At 36.1% G+C, this 15,243-nt stretch overlaps 1 protein-coding gene across 4 annotated transcripts in view; it reads right to left on the bottom strand.

The window, feature by feature from the left end:
* Nucleotides 1-487: 487 nt before the first annotated feature.
* The window catches only part of RBMS1 (RNA binding motif single stranded interacting protein 1), a 145,418-nt gene continuing 130,662 nt past the window's right edge, over nt 488-15,243 (bottom strand). For 3 of the 4 annotated variants that reach the window (XM_032693144.1, XM_032693146.1, XM_032693147.1), the window contains exons 7-14: nt 14,639-14,754; nt 13,728-13,777; nt 13,540-13,633; nt 10,247-10,297; nt 7,949-8,059; nt 7,202-7,282; nt 5,863-5,947; nt 488-3,008 (exon numbers count right to left, since the gene is read on the bottom strand). In XM_032693144.1, the coding sequence (XP_032549035.1) occupies nt 5,870-5,947; nt 7,202-7,282; nt 7,949-8,059; nt 10,247-10,297; nt 13,540-13,633; nt 13,728-13,777; nt 14,639-14,754 (581 nt within the window). In that variant the 3' untranslated portion in view covers nt 488-3,008; nt 5,863-5,869. The remainder of the gene's footprint in view (nt 3,009-5,862; nt 5,948-7,201; nt 7,283-7,948; nt 8,060-10,246; nt 10,298-13,539; nt 13,634-13,727; nt 13,778-14,638; nt 14,755-15,243) is intronic. The other variant, XM_032693145.1, reaches the window with a different exon arrangement.

Below are 15,243 nucleotides of genomic sequence, written 5' to 3'. Positions count from 1 at the left end.
TGCATTCCAGTGAAGTATCACCTCTGCTCTCCAGAACTGGGTATGCCAGCCAATGCCAGCACACGTAGGGAAACATAAGCACTTGTAGGAAGCAGTCTGATACTATGAGCTACCAAAGTGACCCTCCATTTCCACCCTTCTAGAAAAATGGCTAGCATTTACAACTACAGCATGCAAGCCTGGTTACACACAACTCTCCGTGTGGGCTGACACAGAGAACAACAGAATTTTTGCATTCAGATCACACATTTCATTATATACTTTTCACACATCTTTTCCTGTTTTGCCTAAAAGAGTGACTTTGTAGTTGATGTGAAAGAGTTAGAATTTGATTTTAATGAAAAATAGAGGAAGGAAAAACCTAGACGGTAAAGCAGAAAGCAACTTCAAAGATTTCAAAACAAACGGGAAGGTTTTACCATAACCTGTTGGGGTTTTCCCCCAGTAAAGGAAGGACCGAAGGAAAAAGACGAAACATTTTCTTTTTTTTTTTTTGATATTTTTTATTCAAAAGTTTTCAAAGAAATAAAACAGAAAAAAGCTAACAATCTAATCAAATTTACAGTTCAAAAATGTCTTTTGGCGTTTAACAACAAGTCCTAGGAAACAAAACTACAGAGTTATCTTGAACCGGACAAATAATTTACCACTGGCAAGTTTGTGGCACTAGTAAAACAAAAATAAAAAATTAACTCTCTTGATCATATAGATATCTCTATGAAAATCTTTTTTTTTTCAATCTGTACAAAAGGTCTTTCTTCATAAATTAATTTTTTTATAATTTAATGGCTGTCTACTATGTGATGTTTAAGTAACTGATTATTTCTTTATGTACAGAGGTTAAATTTCCCAAATCTTACCCAGACAATGAGTATGGCACTTAGTTCAGACATTTCTGGCAGCAACTCTTCCCTCCCTCTAACACAGCTATCGTACTGCAGTTTTAATTAACGCAAAAATAGCAACTAGTGAGAGATCCAGGTTTGGAAAGTTACCAAATACAGGCAAGGTGCTGCAGGAAGTCTGGACTTTTACAAAGCAGTAATATTCCAGGGAGCATAGAACCAATAATACCACAACTTTTTAAAAAAAGAAAAAACAAAAACACATCTCTTATGACTATGCATTTCACTAGAATCTACACTTCTCAGAGCAGCAATTTACTTTTGAAACTATGAAATGTCACCGACATCTATACTCCAATACTCACACAAAATTTAAAAACTAAAAAATACTTGAAAGAAACAACTGCTTAGCCCTAGCTCCTGAGCTAGGATGATTTGGTCTGTGGAAACAGGGAGGGCCAGCAACCTGTCCCAATACAAAAGGAAATAAACTTTGAGGTAGATAACTGATCATATACAGCTGACCAGAGAAGTACACAGTTTTGGAAGACAACTTAATTTATCATTCGATTTAAAACATATGCAATTGTAATAAAGAGCTTTAGTAGCAGTGAATTATTTAATATGTGAAGTACAAATAACTGTGTATTTATGAATCAGGAATTTCATAGTTTCAAAATTGGTTTTCTTTACACTTAACACTTGTAGTGATGATGTAAAGTGTGGCACTGCTTGGATCCAAGTCTTCCTTCATGCTTTTGTGTCCATACATCAATTAAAATTATAAAACCTAAATGCAAATGTACAAAAAAGGCACATTCTCCTAACCGCAAACTGGTCCGGCAAAAATAAAGAGTACAGAAGACGCAATGCTGAGACAAATCAGAATTATTGGTTACTGGCTCTTTGTTCTTTGGTAAAGTTACCTTTTAAAAGTGCCAAGTCTTTTTATTTTTATTTACCTACTATAGAGAGCTAGTACCCAATCAATTATGCTTCTACTTAGATCTCAGCGTATGTTTGAAAAACGAGTCCCTTAGCTTTTGCCATTTTGCTGTAATAGCAACTTTTCTGTTTGCTAAGTCTCAGCACAATCCTCATCCTAAAGCACTATCATTAGTATAAAGGAAGGACAAAAACATTCGGTGATATCTCCACCCCAAACTCCCTATTCTAACCTATGCTAAAACTAGAACATCAAGTTAGTTTCTGAAAAAAGGCAAAAAAAGATTTTACATTGCATCATACAGCAGAGTTCCTAAATCATTCAAACTACCAGAGGGAACTATTGGCATATGGCCTTACAAACAATTTATACTATTAAAATTTCCCCAGTCAGAAAATGTGTTTCACACAAAACATTTTTTCCCCTCTTGCATTTCACTACCTTACATATTATGTGAAAAAATCATTAAAAACACTTACTACACATTAAAAAAGCCAAATTTTCAGCAATTTTTATTGACTACCTTTAAAAGCCCTATGCTGCTGTTTTACAAGGCATAATAGACCAGCTCATTTGGTCAAAGCGTTCTACACCATTAGTTTGGACTACTTACTGAAACAGCTACAGCATTGAAAGATTTAAGGCAAATTGGAATTTATAGAAAAGGATAAGACACTTCACACTACATTAAAAGAAAAACAGAAAGCTAAAAGACCAGACACTGTAACTGCAACACTGCACTAAAGCAACACTCACACACTGCAAGCACAGAACATCATATTAGATGTTTTACTATTTTAAACTTCAGAAAATCCATTTCATACAAAAAAAAAAAAAAAAGAAAAAGAAAAAAGAAACAAACAAAATAAAAATAAACCAAAACACAAATTCTGTCATGCACGTGAATAAGTCTTCGTGGTCATCTGTGCATACCCAGAAATTTGAATATTTTTTTTTTGCGTCATAACACTTGATAAAAATTTTTTTTTTTACTAAAATAAACCTGTTCATGGGAACAGCTACTAGATGAATTTAAGGTTTTTCTTATGCACCTTATAGAACTTATAGCAAAAATAGTTTTAGTTGATTTCATTATAAATAACATTTTCAAGAACCTGTGCAAAACTGTCAATAATTCCTAAAGCACAATTGATCAGTAAAATCCATGATTGTTTCAGCCTTTGCACCCTTCTCCAGGCCAGGTCAACACTGGACATCTGTAACACAGAAAGGTCAGAGCTAGAGCGGAATTACAATCACACGCCTTTTTTCTAATGTAGCTGTCCACCAAACTAAACAATTTCCTATTTTAGACAGCTGAGAGAAGACTAAGTGAATCTGAGTATAAACCTGAGAAGTAACACAGGCGGCACTCCAGGTTCTCGGCCCTTCCCAGGAAAAGGCTCTCTGCCAGGACACAGCCTGTACTGCATTTCCCCCTCTTTCTCTAATAACTGCTCAGCATGCAGAGTTCCCACTGGGGAGCTGTGAGGCTGCACTCAAAGCTCTTCCCTTCTTTTTTGTTTCGTTATTGTTATTTCCTTTTAATTGACCAAAAGTGGTTGAGTGTGCTACTCCTGTGGCATCTCCAAGGCTTCTGATCACTGGAAAAGGAACACAACTTTCTTTCAGTGCAGCCCCAGGGAGGCTGCGTACAACAGCTAACTCAGAGACAGCTACTGTGCCTCCATGATGGCAATACTGAACAGCAATTCAGGGCTCATCAAATTTGAAGGCAGACTTCTCAGTGTACTGCATTGGCTTATATTGCCATGTGGGTTTAAAAAAAAAAAAACCCAGCTAATGACAAAAAAGTTTAGACAATTTTTTAATTTCTCAAGGCAAGGCAAAGTGTGGTATTTTAAGGCTTGTACGTTAAGAGGTGCATATAAAATGGGGGCGTTTTTTCAACTCCGTTTGACTATTTTTCACATAGGAGCAACCTTTTGAAAAGAAGCTGTGAAGTTATTAAATGTAGCTGCCAAAGGAAAGGTGCTGTGTATTTTTGATTGACTGCATCCACTTGTGCAAATGTGCTAGTTGTCATTTACCCCTCATTTATGGGAATATGTATATTGACTTTAAATAGGACATTCCCAAAAGTGCTGCATGTGCATTTTGAAAGAAGTTTGACAAGAGTAACAAAGCTACAACAATCAAGAGACTGCAGTGTTCCCTGTATTTAGGGCACAAAATATTGGTCAAATTGCTCCCCTTCACTTGTCTGAAACAAGACAAGTACCAGCATGTTCCAGGGACAGAAATACCAAATGCCATACTCTGAGGCTGAAATCACCTGAGTAATATTAACCTTCCCCACATGCCCACTACTATAGCCACTGCTGTCACAGATTTCACTGGCTCCTGTTGCATATAAATACAGGTAACAGTGCTTCTCTGAAGAATAAGACATGTGAAGAACTGACTTACAACAAACACACAGAGTTGCTCACAGAGTTTGGAATTCTACACAGAGTCATCAATACAAAATGCGTCTCAGATGGCAACGCAACTCATCCTTTCAGGAGACTTAAGGCTGCTCCTCCTGCCTGGTCTCAGTCTATGGGAAAGATACTGACAGGCTGGGAGAGAGAGGCAGGATGAGGATATGACATGCAGGATTACGCCTCGCTGTCTGCCACAGATCTCTATTGGTAAGGAGGTTTTACATGCCCAGAGGGAAGACTTAAGGCAAAACAAATAATTCCTTGAAAAGCGGTTAACACCAGGCAACAGCCTTGGCATGGGAAACGTGCAGGAGTCATGATTTTAACACTAGGAGATGGATAACGAGAAGAGTCTGTGGCTTTGCTTACTGCCTGTCCTGGAAGCAAATCAAGGATGTGGGCTTTCTCTAGATGCCAGCATTTGGCCAGAGTACAGGAATAACACAGGTCATATGCTGTGCTACGCAGGCTGGGCCATCTGTTGAATTCGCCAAGTTTCCCCATTGGTTTGTTTCTATCTTTACATATAAGAAGCTGTTATGCCAATTATGGGGATGAGAGCAATGTTGTCAAATAGCACAGCTGACCTGCAGAATCAAAGGTAATGCCTAATGTTCTCTTGGATCAATATATTTTAGACAGAGTATCATACAACTTTACCACATAACTGATTACGATTTTTCAGTATCTAACAAATGCCACGAGGGCTGTAGGAAAACCCTTCTAAGACAGCCTCTAGCACATTATTGCAGCTGAACGGAATTTTTCAGTGTGAGGTCTTAGAAAATGTGATGTAAAAAATTATTTAGTCAAGTTGCCTAGCTTAAAAAGCACTAAAAAAAAAAAAAAAAGAGTTAAGAAAGAAGAAAATTCCAGAATTTTAAAACATGGATCATGGAAAAGGAAACAATTAGTGCAAGCAACATTTTCAGGACGGAAATCTACAGAAAGAGAAAATTTTGCATGAAAGAACTGCAGGTAAAGCTAATGATTGGCTAGTAAAAAAGGCCATGCAAGCAAAACCAGAGGAAACCTGGAGTAGGAAAGCAAAACTCTGGAATTAGAACCAAACAAGGACATGGATTAAAAATTAATTGACAAAATTCTGGACCAAACTGCTTTTTCCTAGAAAAAAGAATGAGCAAAGAAGTCTTCAGGAGAAAAGGTCAGCAAGGATTTCTACCAGACCACCTCCCTGCCTGTGGTCTGTAAATCAGTTGCAAAGCTGCTTCTAACCTTATATGTACAACAGAACTAGAGCATGTCTTTCAATACAGTTCCCTTTAGCATTTTGATTCTCATATTTTTGCACTAATTCCTTGTTATTCTGTATACAACATGCTACTAAAATGAACAAATTGAAATCCAACATAATCCAGTTATGCTATATAGAAATTATTAAAACAATATTACTCATAATTTATTAACTCATTTCTGGATCCCATGTTTCCTTCCCTGGCTTCTGACTCTGGCTAAGTTCAAACTAATTTCACTTCTTGTCCCCAGATATTATCATCAGGACTATTTATATGACAATAAAAAAAGGGTTCAATACAAAGTACTGTAAGTTATGAAATAAAGTATCTTTGAATTACATCTTTCATGAGACAGGATGAGCCCCTACCTCATGGTTATTTATTTTGCTGATACGTATATGGAGAATGGTCACTGGATGTCTCTACTGTAACCTGTTGTTGACCACTGGCTTCCTGCAAATAAAAAGGAAGATGAGCCATGAGACACAAAATCAGGTATGATTACCAGCAATCTGCATTTCAACGTGACTTCTGCAATTAACAGTGTTCACATCTAAAACCTTCTTAACATTCCTCAACTGAGGTATTACAAATCTGAGGTGTTAACTTTACATTGATTTACATTTCAGCAAACAAGAGAAATAAAATGATCATGCAAACCCTGTATTTCCTCAGCTGCTTTGATGATAATTAAAAAAAAAAGTCCTGAAACTTTTGACATTATAGAAATAAATACACGGAGAGAGAGCAAATAACTGCTTGAATATTTTCTATCTGCAAATGCAAAAGAACAATCTGTCCCTTTCTTTTTGAGGGGCAGCGAGAAGAATGAGATCTACTTGCCACATATACAAACGCCATCACTAGGAGTACTGTGATGTGATTGGCACCAGGCAACAAAAAGAATTGCACATGGGGCTTTGCACCCAGACCCCCCAGAAATCATGGAATAATTCAGCTGAGAGTGCTTTGGCAGCCAGGGCTAATTACTAAAGGTACTTCTCTGATCAATATGGGCAGATGAACCAAACTGATCCACACAACTTCTGGAATTTCTGGACAAATAGGTTTTGAAATGAAATGTATCTTTTTTTAGAGGTTCTCAAAGAGACTGTCTAGCACTCATTCCAGATACAAGAGCTGCAGTACATCTTGTCTAGCTCCTGTAAAGGAGTACTGACCTATGAAAGGGTGTAAGGTAAGTCAAAATAGCAGACAAACTATTGTCTACCATTTAGTTATGCTCTCCAACTAGACTAATAAGCTTCTTCAATGGAGGGGTTTATTACACAAATATACACAGAACCCTTAGTTGCCAGGGTCAATCAGGATTCTCTGCAAAAAATTATAATCATGGTCTGTTGGCAGAGAATTTCTCTCACAGGTAAACTAAATGAAAGGTCAAAAATACAATACACTCCCTGTCTTGTTCCTACTGGAGTTAGGTTTCACAAAACAAAAGGTTTGCCTGAGCTATGCTCATAGAGAAGACTGCTCCAAGTACTGTACTGCTATAAGTACAGGTCATTCCTTGTTATAATACTAGCTATTAGTTGAGAATAATGATATTTTATAGTTTAAATATAAATTGCATTCAGAGAACATTCACAGTAACAGTATTTGCCTTTAAGCGTTAATTTTCCTGGCCAAAAAAAAAAAAATCATAATCATATTTCTTATCTCTACTCTTTGATAGAATATACTGACCTCAACAGGAACTGCTGCTGTCTGGACATGTGTGTATTGGGGGATGTAGGCTCCTTGCATAGCTGTTGTGGCTGGCATGTACTAGAAAGACAAAGTCCATTACATTCAGTTAAAGCCCAGTGTAAATTTATGAGTATTCAAAATACTTATCATGATATTGTTTAATAGATATTGACTGTTTCCCTAAAGCAACATACATGAGAGAAAGACTTTTGTGTCTGAAATCATCAGGCTTTCCAGAAAACTCACATATCTATTTTGAGAAAATTCAAATTTAGACTTCAAAGACCCTGTAAAGGACTTTTCCTTCTTTGTTAGTCCCAATCATTTTCTTTTTTTAATCTGCTCAGAAAAGAAAGGTCTTGCAGTTTAGAAGCTAGCCTGCATCTCTTCTTCTGGTTTACTTTCTGTTCCACACTTTAGGAGATCAGAGTTGAGGAAAGGAATACGAAGAGTAAAACCACCTATTTTAATTTTTTTGATGCAACTCTGAAGTTACCTCCCGGGCTCCTTTCATTAGCTTTGATCTATTTTTATTTACTCATTTCCAATTTCTGATCAGCTAATAGACTCAATAAAAACTGCTAAATATTATTTAAAAACGGAGACAGTTCTTAGTAGTTTATTGGATAAAAGATGACTTAAAGGATTAATTTTTTCTATATGCAAGCTGCACAGGCATACTGTGATCTACATACAGTATTTTCTGCTTGTGTAAGTTCTATTTTGTATGAAATTGCTACGTACTGTTCCAGTACTGCCTAATGAAAGATGACTCATTTGCTGCGTCAGAGGGCTTATCATTGATGCAGGCTGTAGTGACATGGTGTGGTCCATGGAGGGAGTCAGTACAGCACCCTGTTAAAACAGAGATGGAAAGAAATGGTTGCAACACTCACATTTTAATTTCATTTTTTATTTGATAGTCAAAGTATGGACTGTCCATCCGAGGGGATATACCACAAGAACTCTCCTTAATCCCAGGCACTGACTCAGAAAAGCAGATCTGAGGCATTCTAAATATTCTACTCGAGTATCTGTGCTTTGCAGTTTGGTAATGGGGTAAGACCTTCATTGACTTCCCATTATACATGCAACTGATGTGCAATGCACTTGAGAGACCTGCTGAAAATGCTTTGTAAAATATGAGTTTAACCAGATGCCAACTTGAAAGCAAAAATTTGCACACATTACCAGGTACAGTTTCACTTAGCTTAAGCTTTGGAATTTCATGCTTTAGGAAGAAACTTCTATCTCATATTTAGGAACAAGGGCTTTGGAGTAACATTCGTGATGGGAGAATTCTACCCATCACACGTGATGTTCACACACAAAACAGCTGTGCTACTTAGTGGCTGGGTTCATTAGCACACATTTCAACAGTGAGTTAGCAATGCTGATTTTTTGTCTAAATACTAGCTGCTGTGATGACATTTCTATCACTTCTGCACCATTTCGCTAGCTTCATAAAAATTATACATTGAATTTTTGAACACTCAAGATTTCTAAATATGGAGGGCACACTCATAAGGTTCTCACAGTTAACTGAGACAGGATTATCAAGAAATTTCATTTTACCAATCATGTTCCACAAAAACACATTTCCAAATACTTTGCCTGACTTATGCTTGCAGAAGGTGTTGATTAAAATTCATGGAGGCTCAAAATTAACAGAAATAATTGCAGTGTACTGAAAACCAATATTTTGAATTAATAACTAATCCTTAAAAGAAAATAATAATAAAAAAGAAAATAAAAAGAAGCATAGAATACAGTTGGAAAAACAACCATGTGATCAGTGTAGATGAAATGAGTCACAGGCATATCAAATACTGAAAGAATTTCCTGTCTGTGGACTGCAGGCTTCTCTGAAAAGCAAACGAACAAGACAGCACCCGTCTTCACACGGGCCAAAACTCATCTTCAGTCAAGAATCTAGATCTTTATTTTCAACTTGAAATCTCATCTTGTGTACCTGTGCAACTAATACACCTTATAGCATTATAACATATCAACTTGTGTCTTTCCCAGCATGATTTGCAATATGTTTTTTTATGCAAATCTGTGTTGATAGAGAGGGAAGTTAAAACTTGTTGTGCGTGTATTTAACACCAAAACCCATAAATACAACAATTAAGTGTGTGAGAGGGTGTTCTGGTTCAGCATCGCCTTTTCTGAATGCCCAAGAAGAAAATGTTCTGCCAAGTAGACTTACATTCTATAATCTGCATGGAGAGGTTAATTAAAGTCAAGACCATGTCCTTTCTATATCTGGAAACAGACGTGTTTGTTAACTACCAGAGTGCATATATTAAAGTGCCTGGTATTACTAGTAACGCTCATCTCAGAAACTTACTGTCAGATATAATGGTACTTAATTGGCAAATGACATAGATAAGAAGCAAAATATCACGGGAAAGTATAGATTAGAATGCCTGACAGTCTAGTACAGACAAAAGTGTAGGGAGATTAGCATTACTCCTGAGTGGTGAAGCCAGAACAGGCTATGCAGGTTTTCTCAACTGAGTGCCCATAATGTCATATATATCACTACACCTGTCTGTCTTTCACAAATTATCCAGTCTGAACTATGGTAGACCCACTCTAACACATTGGGTCTTTAATTTCAGCTCCTGAAGGGTAAACAGTTTGCGTAAGGTTGATATTTGCAAAGTGTTTTTAAAGTAAAAATACAATAAACAAACAAAACCACCACAAAACAAAACAAACAAAGAAAAACCCAACAAAAAATCCCAAACAAACAAAAAACCCAACAAATTTTCCTCTTTCTGATGTGGTAACTCTAATGGTCCTCATCACCTTGATAGTCTGAAGGTAGCTTTTTTTATTTTACCTGATAAAATGAGGCCCCAATTCAGGTTTACTATCTTTATTTCACCTTTAATTTTGATCCATGATTTAGTCATGATGTAATTGTCAAATCTAAAAGTAACTCCGCAGGAATAGACTTACTTCCTGTCGTTTAAAGTATATAAAGTATTTATACCATGAGTAACACAACAATGGAGAAGAGTAAAAACTTACTGGGTGCTGCATTATATATGGTTGAGGCTGCATCCAAGAAGGACTCTGAACCTAGAACAAAATTGGTATTTTATTTTTCATTTTATTAATCCTTTTCATGAATACTCCAACTGAGTTATAGTAAAAATTTAATACATCATCTTAGCAAGCCCTCTCCCTTATTTATTGACCTTTTTAATACAATTCTCTGTGGAACAACACTGATTTCTATAAAAAATGGTTTCATTGCACCTGTAAATCAGAGACAAGATTTGGAGACAATATACCACATACACCTTGCAGAAAAATATACTATGTTTTTAGTGCAGTTTTCAGAAACTTTATCAAGTACGCTAAAAGGATTCAAATAGATGATTGATAGATTCCTGCTATGTTGAAAAAGGAGGCACCATCTGTCTTCAAAATTCCTTTGTGGAAAAGTAATTGGGATCTCAGATGGTATAACATCATTTGCCTTCTAGTGTGATCAGAATAAAATAAATTATTGTATTTTCACAAGCGAAAAAGAAATCAGGAATTCTGCCGTAATCTTGTTCCAGGAAAAAAGAGAAGAATTAGGAGAACTGTTCTTCTCCAAGACACTGCGGTATGTTATTCCCAAAGCACAGGAAGAAAAGAAGGATCAGATGAGCATTCCTGCTCTCTTGCAACAAGCATTTTCTCTCCAAAACCAGTGATCAAATACTTCAATTGTGGTAGCATGCCTAACTTTGCATGGCAAAGTAAAAAGGTAAACCAATAGGTTATACTGTTATCCTAGTTAAAAAGACCTGGTTGCAACAGATCTTTGAAAAAATGTGCTGCAAGAAATATTAAAAGTAAGAAAAATGTTTCTTCCACACTCGCTATAGGTGTGTAGGATAAGGCAGGATTCTGACTTGCACTGCACACTGACTCACCACTGCTGCTGGACGCTTAAAGCCCTGTAAACACCTCAACCATTCATTCCCAGAGTCCTGTGAACAGGACAGGTAGACATACAGTTTTGAAAACAATCCAGATGAGGTATTTTCTGGAAGATGGAAATATTTCTTGCCTCCTTTTGGTACTGATTTTCAAATCAGAGTAATTTTTTTTTTCTTTTCTTATCAGGAAAAGAGCAAACAGGAGTTCAAAAATGGAATGGAAAAGACTGGAACACTCCCTTTCCTCAGGCAAAATCTTAATGGCAAAAATACTGATACACCCTGACTAAAACTTTGGCTAATTTACTCACACTATCATAGTAACTGGCTTAGTATAGTCATTTGGGTGTACAGGAGTTGCAGAAACAAACACTAGCTAAAACTTTATTAAACTTGTTTACCTTTAATAAGAATAAATCTAGGAGCAGGTTATACCATGCCTCAAAGAAAAAAATAAATAAATCATGCTTGTGTGATACAACCTGTAGAAGACGGAATGCTGCAGGTTTCAGTGAGAGTAATCAGTAATGAAGATGTGACTAATACTCAAATTGTGAAACTCTTCTGGCCAAGAACCTCCTTCCTCCACAGTACAGAATACTTCAATTTAATTTTCAATTCCAATTACTATGGCACTTCTAACATAATGATATTCATAACTCCATCCACAATAATTTAAGCATGCTATGTATATTGAAATACTGCTAACTACATTTCTGGAAACATAATGGATTGTGGTCTGCCTATCTCAATAAGCCCAGAAAACAATACTGTATTCCTAAATAGTATGTTTCCATGCCAACTCACAGATTTTGCTTGGATTCTCAATATCAGAGTCTTATATGGATAAATAATTTATATTTTAATAAAGGGTAGCAGCTAATTTTACTGGAATCTTTTTCTGGGTAAGAACTTACTGCAATTTCTGAGATCTGCTGTACCAAGCAGAATGATTCAATATACTGAAAAATACAGTACTAGTACTGTCTGCTGAGAGCAAACATTGTGTTGCATAAGTTACCTCAGAAATTAATATAAAAATAATCCAGCTGCCCTTTGCACTGGAGAACACTTTTAACTCCTACACAACAGTTCGCTCATGCAAGAAGCCATTAGATCTCCAAACTAATATTAGATAATTCTTCCTCATTCTTCTCACCTGGAATAGAAGGCTAAATGAAAAATTCTGCAAGAGAAAACTGAAGAAATGGCCCACAGTGCCTCTGTTAGCCTTCTATATGCCCTTTACATAGCCTTCCAAATGCATTCTTACACACAATAAGCCAGAAAACTCAGCATGACTCTCACTAAAGAGCCAAACAGGCTCTTCTCCTTCCCCTGACATAGAGAGGTAAGAATTTTCTAAATTTAATTAGTTTTGGTCATTTATGATCTGAATCACTGATGTTTACTTCATTTATGTGTAAAGCAGTAAAATGCCAAAATAGCTCATGATTTCGGGTACAGTAGGATAATTGACACATCTCAAGCAGTAATTACAGAGCATACATGTAAGACTGCCATACTAGTTGCATTAAAAGCAAGTTGCTTGTAAACTGAAATGTACGATGCCTTAAAATTGAGCATTCCTAAGAGATTTATATCAAAGTATTAAAACTGTTCTATATAATTTCCAGCATATTGAATTGTTCATCAATATCCCTTATGGGGACTCAAGATGGTACCTATCAAAATCCCTCTTCAGAAAGCTTTGGGATGGGCTCTAAAAACAAAAAATGTCAAGTGATTTATGTTTTATTATGTTGTTCAAAATAAAGTCGCCTTTGGTTTAGAAACATTGTCCTAGGATATTAAATACTTTACTCCTAACAGAAAACCACTGAATTTGAATGCTAAAGTAATTATGATTCTGAAATCTTTTCTCAAATTTCCTTCTCTAATGTCAAGCAAGTTTCTGTACCCATTTTAGTACAACTACGTAACTCATTATTGTCAGGCTTTCTGCACCAAAACAAAGAAAAATTCAAAATGCATGGAAACATATCTTTGAAAATTAATTTAATTAAATGAAGAAGGTTTTAAATAAAGAATAATTACTTTAAAGATATATTGTTGATATTAAAAGAACCTGACTGAGAGAAAATGAAAACTCAGACATAAAATGCAGAAGTGGCTACAAATACCTTAGCCATCAGCAGAAGTTAAGAGGCTTTGTTTTGCAAGACATCCTGCATCTCATTAAATTGCTGTGCTTCCTGAAAACACACACACTATTGGTTTCCAGGCTGTCACTTTCATGCTGTACAGCACGAAGAGGCCAATTCATTAAAATGAAACATTATTGGAGAATTCATAAAACCAGATGTAACAATTGATAAATAAACACAAGCTCCAATGAACCATTTCACCTAAGTTCTAAATACAAACCTGGTATGTGGAAACTGGAGAAGCAATATATGGCGTAATAGATGTCTGAGTGATCATTCTGTTTGCTGTAATACTGTAGGGTGACGGATAAAATCTAGAAAATGCAGAAATATTTATTAAATGCCAGTTCTCTGCATCTTTCATAACGCAAACATTTTTTTGAATTAGTGTGTCATTATTCAACATACCCATTTTGTAAAGCAGCTGTGGTTGGATCATACGTGAGTGTCATTCCAGCCTTTAAAAAAAGTAGAAAAAATAGAGTTGACAAAATTAATTTTGATCATAAATTATTTTTTCTCTTACTCTTTCTTTAGTTGTATTATTTTTAACTGAAAAATTGTATTGAAATCGTTTATTACCATAACTTAGGGAAAGGTTAATTGACAGAAGGAATTATGTACTGTGAAGAGAAGTGAAGAGAATTGGCGATATTGACTATGAATACAAGTTTCCATGTTCCCATCATGAGGAACAAAATGTAACCTGGGAAATACCTGGCTAAAAGAACACGTGTACATTTGAGAGACAGGGCATGCAGATGATTATGTTAGGGTGTTGCCTACAATATATTAACTATATGAATGGGGAGTGCAGTTTTTCAGAAGACACATTTGAATTTTCCTGTCTAATACAAATGAGGTGTCTAGGCTTTCTAACCACAGTAGCTCTATGAAACTATCTTGAACATTAAAGATAAAAACAACTGTTGACTAAAAAGAAATTAATGCTGCATGGTACTGGTATACTATTTTAATCTTGTGAAAGTGATGTGCATTTGAGCACTGTATAGATTAAAGGATTATTTACTACATGTAAATAAAGTTATGTTTCTGGTAGTTTTATAATATGAGAAGGCTGAAGTTTATAATACGACCAACTTGAAGGACATTTTATTATTCACTTTCATGAGGTAGGATTCAGTGTTTTGCATTTTGCCTTTTTTCCTCTAAAGAAAGACACACTTAAATCTGTCAGGTGAGAGTTGGTTGCACATTGTTAATATGCCAAAGACCCAAGCCAAGAAGTCTCAATGCCTATCATTTTCATAAGTATTCATTATTGCACACCCACACTAAAGCTTGAAGGGAGGACTTACAAGTCTCACCTCGCCTTCTCTGTGCCATGCTCTTCCATTCTGTATATATTTATTTTGATTCTGTCTCTTTTTCTGTCCTCCATCAGCAAACTTGCACAATAAAGGTTCTGCAGGAACTGAGAAGAAAGAAGAAAAATTAGTTGAAGTGGCATTTTTACACAGGTGTTCAGCTCTCCAAATGAGGTATGGTTTTTAAGTTATATTCCCAATACAGCAGTTAAATAACACAGACTCATACTACAGCATCAACAACTGTTCTGCATAGCACAGGGACAACTGCCACACACAAACAGAACATCTGGAATGCCTTAAATCTTTGATTTTAAACTACTGCTCTAAAACCTGTTGGAAAGAAACATGGTCTGTATATCCTGAGTATGTGTCTGCTGGTCTGGGGATGAACAAGAACTGTCATCTGAATTCTGAGCTTTGTCTCCTTGGAGGTATGTCTAAAGAGGGTGGAGAACAAATCTGCCCGAAGGCCTATAACATATTCTCCCCATCCCTTGGAGGTTTCAGTAATGTCCCCAAACTTAAAGTGCTCTGCTCATCCAGAACAGCCAGAAGAGCTGGCACAGAACCTCCACTTATTCCAACCAGCAAGG

The sequence above is a fragment of the Chiroxiphia lanceolata genome, chromosome 7 (assembly GCF_009829145.1).
Source record: "Chiroxiphia lanceolata isolate bChiLan1 chromosome 7, bChiLan1.pri, whole genome shotgun sequence".
NCBI classification, from domain to species: domain Eukaryota; kingdom Metazoa; phylum Chordata; class Aves; order Passeriformes; family Pipridae; genus Chiroxiphia; species Chiroxiphia lanceolata.
Note: the sequence above shows the minus strand (reverse complement) of the source record. Positions and strands in the feature narration are given on the sequence as shown.